Source organism: Vulpes vulpes, chromosome 3 (assembly GCF_048418805.1).
Source record: "Vulpes vulpes isolate BD-2025 chromosome 3, VulVul3, whole genome shotgun sequence".
In the NCBI taxonomy this organism is placed as follows: domain Eukaryota; kingdom Metazoa; phylum Chordata; class Mammalia; order Carnivora; family Canidae; genus Vulpes; species Vulpes vulpes.
This window is the reverse complement of record NC_132782.1, coordinates 61,123,936-61,136,605: the sequence shown is the minus strand read 5'-3', so window position 1 is coordinate 61,136,605 and position 12,670 is coordinate 61,123,936. Positions and strand designations below refer to the sequence as shown.

Here is a 12,670-nt window from a genome sequence, read left to right as displayed (position 1 = left end):
GGAAAGAAAATACAGACAAAAAACATCAAAGGAGATCATTCAAAACAGAAAGAGAAACAGGAAAGAAAAATATTTATAAAGTTTGAATTCAGAGGAAGAAGGAAGAGGCAGAGCTTTAGAAGAAAGGAAATCAGCAGAGAGAGAATGTATGATGATGGCCTATGAGACTGTTTTAAACAAAAATCTAATACCTTGGCTAGTACACTCTTAGGAAAGTGAAGGATGCCAAACAATGCAGAGAAACAAAGTTAAATGACAGAAAAGTTTTGGCGGATCAGAGCAACACTTAAATACTCAGCAAATAAGCAGAAAGGAAGCCAGGTGGGTGCTTCAGAGACATCGGAAAGACTTTTTTAAAAGTCTGAGTAGTGAAATTGTTCATTTTATTCTTCATTAAGTCAGACATATATTTTTGTATGAATGATATATTTTATAACTAGAAAATGCAGGAAGAAAATGTAAGCCACTTGAGTCAGAGATGGCAGAGCAAGAGGAGAACATAGTTTTGTCTGATCCCAGAAATTCAGCCAGAGAGCTTTCAAATCATTCTGAACACCTGTGAAATCAACCAGAGATCTAAGGAAAGAATTGCAGCATTTCTACAAATAGAAACGTGACCACTTTCTGCAAGTCTTGGTTAACTTTCACCTTCAGAGTTACATTCTATTATTTCACCGTACTTAATTTTATTTCTATATACATGTAAGTCCTGCTTGTTTTTCCTTTGGGATATATTTCTCTAACAAACAGACCAAAATATACATAGGATATGGTATATTGCTTGGTTTTGTTCAACTGGGTGATAATATCCTTTTTTTTTTATTCATGATGGTCACAGAGAGAGAGAGAGAGAGAGAGAGAGAGGCAGAGACATAGGCAGAGGGAGAAGCAGGCTCCATGCACCGGGAGCCGGATGTGGGATTTGATCCCGGGTCTCCAGGATTGTGCCCTGGGCCAAAGGCAGGTGCTAAACCGCTGCGCCACTCATGGATCCCCCATAATATCCTTTTTATTTTGACTTTTAATTTCCATTTTTACACTTACATTCTAGAATTTCCTTGTATTTAATTTTATTTTTGTATATATACAAGGTTTCCTCTTAACCATTTGGGGATGCAATTTCCTCTCAAACACACCAAAATACACATAGGATCCAGTGTACTGCTCTGGTCTCTTGATCTCTCTAATTCTATTATCTCCTTTGTTAACCTTGAAATTGGCTTCGGGTCTCTTCTGGTTTGTTTAGCATATATTTATCTGGGGTCATACTTGATATTTTTCTATTCTGTTCTCTCACTCATCTCTTCTTCTCTGGACAGAATGACAAGATGGAAAAACTCACCGCCACAAAGAGAACGAGAGGTAGTACTGACTGCCCGGAACCTAATCAGCATGGATAGAAGGAAGAGGCTGGAGTGAGAGTTCAGAATAATGACCATCAAGATAATAGCTGGGCTTAAAAGACACACAGAGGACACTAAAGAATGCCTTTCTGGAGAAATAAAACAACTGATATCTAATCAAGTTGAGATAAAAAAAGGCTAATCCTAGTGAGATGCAATAAAAAATGAAGGTTCTAACTGCTAGGATAAATGAGGCTTCACAGAGAAGTAGTGATATAGAAGACAAAACAATGGAGAATAAAGAAGCTGAGGAAATGCGAGAGAAACAACCACTGGACTATGACAGGAGAATTTGAGAGATGAGTCTTACCACACAGCAAAACAATGTTAGAATAATGGGGATCCCAGAAAATGAGGGGAAGGAGGGGGCAGAAGGCATATTTGAGCAAATTATAGCAGAGATCGTCCCTCATCTGGGGAAATAAACAGGCACTCACGTGCCAGGAGGCACAGAGAACCTTCCTCAAAATCAATAAAAAACAGGTCAATATCTCAACATATAATAGCAAAGCTTGCAACTTTCAGACACTAAGAGAAAATCCTGAAAGCAGCTTGGAACACGAGGCCCTGAACCAAGAAGGAGAGAAATATTCAACTGGCAGCCGATCTATCCAAAGAGACCTAGCAGGCCAGAGAGAACTGACATGATATACCCAGGGTGCTCAATGAGAAGAATCTACAGCCAAGAATTTTATCCAGCAAGGTTCTCATTCAAAATACAAGGGGAGATAAAAAGCTTCCAGGACAAACAGAAACTAAAAGAATTTGTGATCCCTAAAACAGCCCTGCAAGAAGTGGTAAAGGGGAACCTTTAACCAAACAGCCCAAAAGTAACACAGACCAGAAAGGAACAGACACAGCACACCAAAACACGGACTTTACACGTAATACAATGGCACTACATCCATATCTTTCAATCGTTACTCTGAATGTAAACAAGCCAAATGCCCCAACCAAAACACACAGGGTATCCCAGGGGATTAAAAAAAAAAAAACAAAAAACAAGACCCATCGATATGCTATGTGTAAGAGACTCATTTTAGACACAAAGTCAACACCAGATTGAAGGTGAGGGGGTAGAAAACCATTTTATCATATTAAAGGACATTAAAAAAAAAAACTGTGGAGTGGCAATCCTGATATCAGAAAAGTTGTATTTTAAACCAAAGACTGCATTAAGAGATGAAGAAAGACACTATGCCATAATTAAAGGGTCTATCCAAAGAGAAAATTGAACAATTTTAAGTTTTAATGCCTCTAAAGTAGGAGCAGCCAACGATATAAACCAGTTTTCTGTTAAGATTTCATTTATTTATTTATTTATTTATTTGTTTATTTATTTATTTATTTGACACAGAGAGAGAACAGAAGCAGACTCCCCACTGAACAGGGAGCCTGATGAGGGCTTGATCCTAGGACCCTGAGAACATGACCTGACCAAAGGCAAGGGCTTAACCGACTGAGCCACCCAGGCCTCCCTTATGAACCAATTAATATCAAAATTAAAGGAACACATTGATAGTCATACAATAATAGTAGGCACTTTAACACACCACTCACTGTAACGGCCAGATCATCTAAGCAGAAGATCCACAAGGGCACAAGGGCTTTGAATGACACACTGCACAAAATGGACTTCACAGATAACTTCAGAGCATTCCATCCTACAGCAACAGAATACACATTCTTCTCGGGTGCACATGGAACATGTTCCACACTAGATCACGTACTGGGTCATCAATGAGGTCTCAACTGATACCAAAAGATTGGGATCATTCCCTGCATACTTTCAGACCACAATGCTTTGAAACTGGAACTTAATCACAAGAGGAAATTTGGAAAGAATTCAAATACACGGAGGTTAAAGAATCAAGCCAGGGAATAAAAGCACAGTTTGAAAAACCTCATAGAAATGAATGAAAATGGAAACACAACTGCTCAGAACATCTGGGATGTAGCAAAGGTCATCCTAAGAAGGAAGTATATAGCAATACAAGTCTTTCTCAAGAAACGAGAAAGGTCCTACGTACACAAGCTTACCTTACACCTAAAGGAGCTGGAAAAGAACAGAAGATAAAACCTAAAACCAGCAGGAGAAGAGAATTCATAAGGATCAGAGCAGAAATCAATGAAATAGAAACCAAAGGAACAGTAGAACACATCAATGAAATCAGGAGCTGGTTCTTTGACAGAATAAGATCAATAAACCCCTGGCCAGACATATCAAAAAGAGAACGGACCCAAAGAAATAAGATCATGAATGAAAGAAGACAGATCACGACCAGCACCAGAGAAATACAGACAACTCTAAGAACACATTCTGAGCAACTATATGCCAACAAACTAAGCAATCTGGAAGAAATGGATCCCTTCCTATCAAAACTGAAACAGGAAGACACAGGAAACCTGAACAGACCCATAACCAGCAAGGAAATGGGAGCAGTCATCAAATATCTGCCAACAAACAAGAGTCCAGGACCAGGTGGCTTCCCAGGAGAATTCTACCACACATTCCAGGAAGAATTAATCTATTCTTCGGAGCTGTTTATAAAAATTAGTAATGGAAGGGAAACCTTCCAGTGTTCTCTGTGAGGCCAGCATTACTCTGATCGCAAAACCAGACCAAGACCCCACCCAAAAGGAGAATTACACTCCCATATCCCTGATGAACACGGATGCCAAAATTCTCACCAAGACACTGGCTGGGAGGATTCAACAGTACATTAAAGGATTATTCACCATGGCCAAGTGGGTTTTATGCCTGGGCTGCAAGGGTGATTCGACATCCACAGATGAACCAATGTGATACACTACAGTAATAAAAGAAAGGATAAGAAACATAGGATCCTCTCAACAGATGCAGAAAAAGCAGTTGACAAAGTGCAGCACCCTTTCAGGATCAATACTCTTTGCAGTGCAGGGAGGGGGGGGCATATCTCAATATCATAAAAGCCATGTACGAAAAGCCCACACCCGATGCCATTCTTAATGGGGAAAAACTGAGAGCTTTGCCACTAAGGTCAGGAACACGACAGGGAGGTCCACTCTCTGGACAACCAGTGTTGTTCGACATAGCCTCAGCAATTAGACAACAAAAAGAAATAATAAGGCGTCTGAATCAGAAAAGAACTCAAACTCTCACTTTTCTCAGAGGACATGATATCCTATGTGGAAAACCCAAAAGATGCCACCCCAACATTGCTAGGACCCTTTCCTGAATTCAGCAAAGCAGCAGGATAGGAAATCCATGCACAGAAATCAGTTGCATTTCTATACACTAACAATGAGATGGAAGAAAGAGAAACTGAGGAGTCGATTCCATTTACCATTGCACTAAACACCATAAGATACCTCCTAATAAACCCACCCAAAGAGACAAGGATCTGTACTCTGAAGACGACAGGACATTCTGGAAAGAAATTGAGAAAGACATAAAGAACTGAAATCATTCCATGTTCATGGATTGGAAGAACAAATATTGTTAAAATGTCTATGCAAGCTCGAGCAATCTCTACATTCAATGCAATCTCTATCAAAGTACTGCTAACTTCTTTTCTTTCTTTTTCAAGATTTTTTTATTTATTTATTCATTAGACACACACACACACACACACACACAGAGGCAGAGACACAGGTAGAGGGAGAAGCAGGCTCCATGCAGGGAGCCCAACGTGGCACTTGATCCCGGGTCTCCCGGATCACACCCTGGATTGAAGGCAGAGTTATACCGCTGAGCCACCTGGGCTGCCCCCAACTTCTTTGCATACAGCTGGAGTAAATAATACTAAAATTTGTTTGGAACCTTAGAGGACCCTGAATAGCCAAAGGTATGTTGAAAAACATAGCCAAAGCTGGTGACATTAGAAGCCAGTCTTCAAGCTCTATTGCAAAGCTGTGATCAACAGGACAGTATGGTCCTGGCACAGAAGCAGACATGTCAATCAATGGCCCAGAAGAGAAAATCCAGAAGTAGACCCTCAACTCTATGGTCAACTCCTCTTCAACAATACTGGAAAGAAAATCCAATGGAGACAAAGTGGTCTCTTCAACAAATGGTGTGGGAAAATCAGACCACCACATGTAGAAGAATAAAACTGGACCATTTTCTTACACTATACACAAAAATAGACTCAAAATGGATGAAACACCCAAATGTGAGATAGGAATCCATCAAAATCCTAGAGGACAACACAGCCAGCAACCTCTGTGACTTTGGCTGCAGCAACTTCTTGCTAGACATGTCACCAGATGCCAAAATGACCTACTGGGACTTCATCAAGATAAAAAGCTTTTACACAGCAAGGAAACAGTTGACAAAACCAAAAGACAACTGACAGAATGGGAGAAGGTGTTTGCAAATGCCTTATCAGATAAAAGGCTGGTATGCAAAGTCTATAAAGAGCTAATTCAAAGTCAACACCCAAAGAAAGATAACCCAATGAAGAAATGGGCAGAAGAAATGAAAGGACATGTCTCCAAAGAAGACATACATATGGCCAACAGACACATGAAAACATGCTCAACATCAGCTGGCACCAGAGAAATACAAATCAAAACCACGGTGAGTTTCCCCCTCACGCCTTTCATAATGGCCAAAATTAGCAAGTCTGGAAATGACAGGTGTTGGCGGGAATGCAGAGAAAGGGGGATCCTCTTATGATGTTGGTGGGAATACAACCTGGTGCAGCTACTCTGGAAATCAGTCGCAGAGGTTCCTCAAAGAGTTGAAAAAGGAGCTACCTATGCAAAACCCAGAAATTGCACTAGAAGGTATGAATCCCAAAGATCTCTTTGGTCGGGATCCGAAGGGGCACCTGCACCCATATGTTTATACCAGTAATATCCTCAATAGCCAACCTGAGAGGTATGGATGTTCTTTGAAAGAGGTATGCATAAAGAAGATGTGATGTAGATATAAATAAATAAGTAATCATATTTATTTATTAGACAGAGAGAGAGAGGGAGGGAGGTGAGAGAACAGAATATTACTCAGCCAATAAATAATGAAATCTTGGGACCCCTGAGTGGCTCAGTGGCTGAGAGTTGGCCTTTGGCTCAGGGCATGATCCCGGAATCCCAGGATTGAGTTCCACATCGGGCTCTCTGCATTGAGCCTGCTTCTCCTCCCTCTTGCCTACGTCTCTGCCTCTCTATCTCTCACTGTGTGTGTGTGTGTGTGTGTGTGTGTGTGTGTGCCTCTCATGAATAAATATATAACATTTATAAAAAAGAAAAATGAATTCTTGCCATTTGCAATGATGCGATGGAACCAGACGGGATAATGTTAAGCAAAATATGTCAATTGGAGAAAGAAAATTATCATACGATTTCACTCATATGTGGAATTTAAGAAACAAAACAGAGTAGCATAGGGGAAGGGAAGGAAAAGTAAAACAAGATGAAATCAGAAAGGGACACAAACCATAAGTCACTCAATACTAGAAAACAAACTGTGGGTTGCTGGAGGGGAAGGGATTGGGTGGATGGGGTAACTGCCTGATGGAGATTAAGGAGGGCATGAGCACTGGGTGTTATATGAGACTGAAGAATCACTGAACTCTACCTCTGAAACTAATATTACACTATAAGTTAATTTGAATTCAAATAAATAATATAAAATAAAAAGAAATACAAGTGAATCCAAGATAACTTTTGATGTTGTTATATAATGACACAGATAAGTTTTTAGAGATTAGGATATCTGCTCTAAGAAAAGAACACTATTAAAAGGAAAGATTACCTAAGAACAAAGATATCTTGCAGAAATAATTCACGGTGGACAATGAAAAGCGCAGATGACAATATATGTCAAAGGCATTGTTGTTATTATTTAAGGAATCACGGAAGAGTAAATGTAGTATTTTGGGAAGAATTTCTATTTAGGTTTTTATAAACTACAATTACAGATAAATTAGTTAATTAATGGTTAAAGTGATGTGAAATATTAGTCTTACCCTGTATTCTCTTTTTGTAATTCCTCATTTTTCTTCACTTCTTGATCCAACCTGAACTGCAAAGGCTGTTTTAACTCCATACATTTCTTTAGGTTTACCTTTTCATCACCACACTTTGGAAACAATTTTTTAAGAACATTAGTTTCAAAAATCAAGAGACTCCTTCTTCTTTTATAAAATGCTATTTCTCATGAATCCATGGGTAATATGTGTTTAGACAGGTTTATAAAATACATATAAAATGTAGGGTATGAACCAAATGTCAATGAGAAGAAATCTCAAAAATAAGGATGTTTGTTAAAACAGCTTCACCTGAGTTTATATTTTCATCATTTTTGTTTCTAGAATTTAAATTGCCAAAATTTACTTGGGAAATACAGACAGAGATTTTTAATCCATATTAATGAAAAAATCTTTAACGTGGCTATACTTACATTTGAGTTTCTAGAGATGTCCTAGAAGCAGTTTCACCAATATCTTAAGATACTCTGGGTTTTGTGAGATCACAGCTTATTAAGATACAGTCTCTGAAAAATTCCCATACCGTTCCCATTATAATTTTGATGATTATCTGACTTTGGGATGAGATACTCTCCTTCTCTGCAAGCATTTCAAACATTTCTCTGCAAGATTTCAATTTCTTCTTTTCTATTGACCACTTTTCTCTCTAAATAAATTTCAAGCCTTCCCACTATTCTATCAAAACGTTTCCTTACTCTTGCAGCATTTTCCATCATCTTGCTTTTCCCCTTTCACTGGACTCGAACATTCTTTCATGTGTCATCTCAGGCACAGATTCATCTTTTCATCGCGTCTTTTACACTAAAATCTGACTTTCAATCCTGGAATTCCACTGAAAATTTTTGACAATCATCAAGGATCTGTTTTTACAAGTCCTGATCCTGCTTTACTTCTCAGCAGCAGCTGAAAACAATGCCACATCTTCCCTCTGCTCCTCTAATCCCATTTCATTTCTAAATGACAGCAAACGCTGACATTCAGTCCTTGGACCCTTGCTATTCCTCTTTTTCACATCCTCTCAGAGTTCTCCAAATCAGAAAAAAACAGCATCCGATTGAACACTTTGTCTGGTCGGATTAAATGCTTTCAGTTTTACACTTAACTGCTTAAAATACATTTAGAATACAGCTTTGTTATGTCAATGTGTTTCAATCAGAAATTACTGCTATGGTATAAAGTACTTAATTTTATCCTAAAAACTGTTAAGATATTCTCAAATTTAGGCAAGGACAGGTACCATACACATAAAATATTTTCCCTCTTAGATGCATTTGTACATAGGAAGACAGAATCATCGCTCATGAAAAAAAAATAAAAACAATGTAAAATAAAGGACTAAACTGGTCTGCACAGACTAGATAATACGGGTGAAGAAAGTAAGTTCACGGGGGAGTTAGAATAATCAGAAAAGCCTCATGGAGAATGAGAGACAATGAGCCAGGACTCAATAGTGTACGATTAGGCAAGAGGAAGGGAAACTAAAAAGACAGAAGGGTAGAATGAGTAAAAAAAACAAAAAAAAGGGTGAGAGATGGTAAAATCACCCCAATTAACTTAAAGGATAAAACCTGATGGCATAGAAATACAAACAGATGCCAGACAACAACTAAATCAATGTTCACAGCAGCATTATTAATGGCCACAAAGTGGAAATAACCCAAAGGTGCATTAAATGATGAATGAACAAGGGCGTTAGCCCACAATGGAGGACTGTCTAACCAGAAAAAGAAATGAAGCACTGACATATGCTAGAACACAGGTGAACCCTGAAAACAGGAAGTGAAAGAAGCGAGTCACAAAGGACCACACATGGTGTGACTCCCTTTATGTGAAACATTCACAATAGGCAACTCTATGGAGACAAGAAGTAGACTTCTGGTTGCCGGAGGTCAAGGGCAACAGCTGAGGGTTTTTTTTCAGGGTGATGAAAATGTTCTGATGGCAGTGATAGTTGCAAAACCCTATAAATATACTCAGCGACAACAACACATGTTAAATGGGTCAACTGTATGGTAGGTGTATTTATAGCTCAATAAAGCTTTTAAAAAGAGTCAATGGCAGGACCTAGATAATTTTCTTAATTCTCGCTTTTGGCTGTATATACATCATCTGAGTATTTCCATGCATTTTTAATATATAAATATTAAAAATATAAATATTTTCTAATATTTATAAATAAATATGTTAAAAATAAATACATTAAAGGAAAAGAAAATGAAGGAAATGCCTCAGTTCTACTAGTCGTAACCTTTCTTTACAAGTTTTCCTGAAATCAGTACAGAGTGTATATCCATCAATAAAAGTGAAGATGAGAAGTGACATTGTCTTTCAGACATTGTCCAGACAATGTCTGAAACATTCCATTAAACCTTATCTTCTGATTTTATCTAGCTCGCCTCATCATGGTAATAGAGATCTCATTAGAAAACATTGTTTTTAGGGCATCTGGGTAGCTCAGTTGGTTTAGGCGTCCAACTCATGATTTCAGCTCAGGTCATGATCTCATTGGTGGTGGGTTTAAGCTGGCATGGGGCTCTGTACTCAGCAGGGAATCTCCTGGAGATTCTTTCTCTCTCCCTGTGCCCCTCCCCCTACTCATGAGTGTGCATGGACATGCATTCTCTCTCTCTCTCTCTCTCTCTCTCTCTCTCAAATAAATAAATAAATCATTAAAAAAAGTGTATAGCAGGAAAAAAAAAGTCGCTCAATTTCTGTGAATGGGTAAATGCTATAAGAAAAAAACATATCACACAGAGAGCAGAATGAAAAGTCAGAATTTAATAAAAAAAAGTGCATGGTGAAGACACTAAAATTATGCTAAACTGAAACGAAAATACAAAAGAAAGTGGCCCATGGAAACTAGCATCCTAAAACACTTTATATTATTTAACCAGCTACAGATGAACTGTTGACATGTTATATGTAATACATACCTGACTTTCGATTTGATCCAATGTTTTTAAATCCTGTACTTCATCTTCTAAATTAATACGATAATGTGATAACTCCGGTGAAGCCTGTGACATAGATTGCTTTTTTAGGGCATCAGCCAGTTCTTGTTGAAGTTCTCTCATAACTACCTAATAAGACCTCCTGTTACTGATTTTAGAAATCATCCTATTATTATGTTAATAATATATAATTCTAATGTATGTACTTTATCACCACATACATCAACTCACCTTTTATTCCTAGAGTGTACACACTGCTGTTAAGTGAATTCAGTTAAAGACACAAAAAGTGTCATCCTCCTGCCTAGTCAGTATTATGTTACATAGATAATTATTTCAGCCCCACTCTCCATTCCTTGTTGATGAATTTGCAAAGCTTCCTAGCCAGCTGAAGTCTCAAAAAGATATGGGTATTATATAGGTGAGGCTAGCAGTGGTAAATCCTACATTAATGAAATGTTTTCTCTCTTTTTTATTAGAGGCTAAAATTAACTTCCGAGTTCTTCACATACTCAATCCTCTGCTCAAATCCTTCCAATAGGTTACTATCTCAGAACAAAAGTGAAGTCATACTAATGGCCCTCAAGCCCCCTACATAACCTGGCCTCTGCCTCCCTCCTGGCCTCAGCTCCTAGAGCTCCCTCCCCTGTTCATGCTCACTCCACTCCTGCTATACAAGAATCCTGCCATCCCTCCCTCAGTAGCCTGAAAATAGAGATCCAGTGTCAAATTAATAAATCACAAAGATACAATTCTATTGGAAAATTTTAAGCCCAAATGGTAGTTACTTGAGTTTTGAAATGAGCAAATTATTTGAAAAATGCTTAAATTATAAACCGTAGTGGGAAGATGAAATCAAATACAGCTTTGCTAAGTCACCAGTTATCCCAAATTATGATTTAGTGAAAAGTAGATGCCTTCAAAGAGTTAAAAGGTCACAAGAATAAATGATTTGAGACTAAACATTTAAATTTACATAAATAAAAATAAAAGTATGCTAACTGAAAATGCTTAAAAAGGTATCAAAAAAAAGTACTGAGATACAGCACCTACACTTCAGTTCATGTGACAAATCTGGAGTTAGTTGTCAAGTTAATCCACTTATTTGAACCTCAAGGTCAAAACACTCAGGTATGAGCGTTTCCACTTATCTGTTCATAATGGTATTAAAACGTGATGACAAGAATTAAAACTATTTTAGTAGTACTAACAATAAATTATTAATATCAGACTCCTTTCTTTAACAATGTATAACTTAACCTCTTGAGGTTTCTCCTAGATGACGCACATTTTTATTCAAATTAAAGCACCTTTCAGGTCTAATTTTTATTTGCTGGATACAAGTTATGCTGACTCACAGGTCTATATTTTTTTATATTCATCTAGATTCAAAACTGACCCATAATCATTCAGGTCGTGATCTCAGGGTAATGAAGTGGAGCTCTGCACTGGGCATAGAGCCCACTTTGGATTCTCTCTCCCTCTCCATCTGCCCCACTCCCATTTAAGTGCAGGTGCACTATTTCTCTCCAAAAAAAAAAAAAAAATAGTACTAATAAGCCATAACCAAACATTACTTTGAATTTTCTAACAGGAAGCTTGACAAATATTTGTCTTTCTGATTACTTACTTCTCTTTCTTCTTTCTCCTTTTCATACGTAAATACTCTTTCCATTAAATGTTTACATTCATTGATTAACTCCTTATTTCTTTCTTGCAGTAAAAGACTTCGTTTTTCACTTTCGGCTTGAAGACTTCTTACAATAAGGTGAACCTGGTCTTCCAGATCAATTCTAGTCTTTTCTTTACACTCCACTCTGCTGTAGGCATCATCTAGTTGCTCTCGGAGCAACATATTTTCACTTTGTAGTTGAGATAATTTGCCTTCTAAGGATTCGTGCTTTCCAATGTATTCATTCACTTTGCCTTGTTCGTTTTGATATTTCTGCTCAATTTCCTTCTTCTGACCCTCTGTTTGTTTTGGGTTTCTTTGTACATGTTCTAAAGCCAAAGTCTTTTCTCTGAGAGCATCTCTTGTGTACTGGAGCTCACTTTCTAGGGCGTTGAGTTTACTTTCGGCTTCAGAAAGTTGCTGAGAAAGCACCTCATTGTTTTCTTTTAGGTTAGACATCTCAAAGTTCATTTTGGCCTGTAAATGACACCACTCATCTTTTGCTCTCTGAAATGCAAGTTCTAGGTCTCTTTTTGATGCCTGACTTTGATCGTGATCCTGTATAGCTGTAGCGAGTCTAGCTTGGTATGACTGAAGTTTTGCTTCCAGTCTTTCTCTGTTTAGCTTTTCATCCTGCAGTTTAGAGTTCAGCATGTTATTCTCAGTTGT

General features: G+C 38.0%; 1 protein-coding gene across 1 annotated transcript in view; it reads right to left on the bottom strand.

The window, feature by feature from the left end:
- Positions 1-12,670, bottom strand: part of LOC140598055 (ankyrin repeat domain-containing protein 26-like) — a 160,585-nt gene that overhangs the window by 27,394 nt on the left and 120,521 nt on the right. Inside the window, exons 27-29 of the mRNA XM_072751268.1 lie at positions 11,960-12,634; positions 10,312-10,395; positions 7,358-7,470 (exon numbers count right to left, since the gene is read on the bottom strand). Of these exons, the coding sequence (XP_072607369.1) occupies positions 7,358-7,470; positions 10,312-10,395; positions 11,960-12,634 (872 nt within the window). The remainder of the gene's footprint in view (positions 1-7,357; positions 7,471-10,311; positions 10,396-11,959; positions 12,635-12,670) is intronic.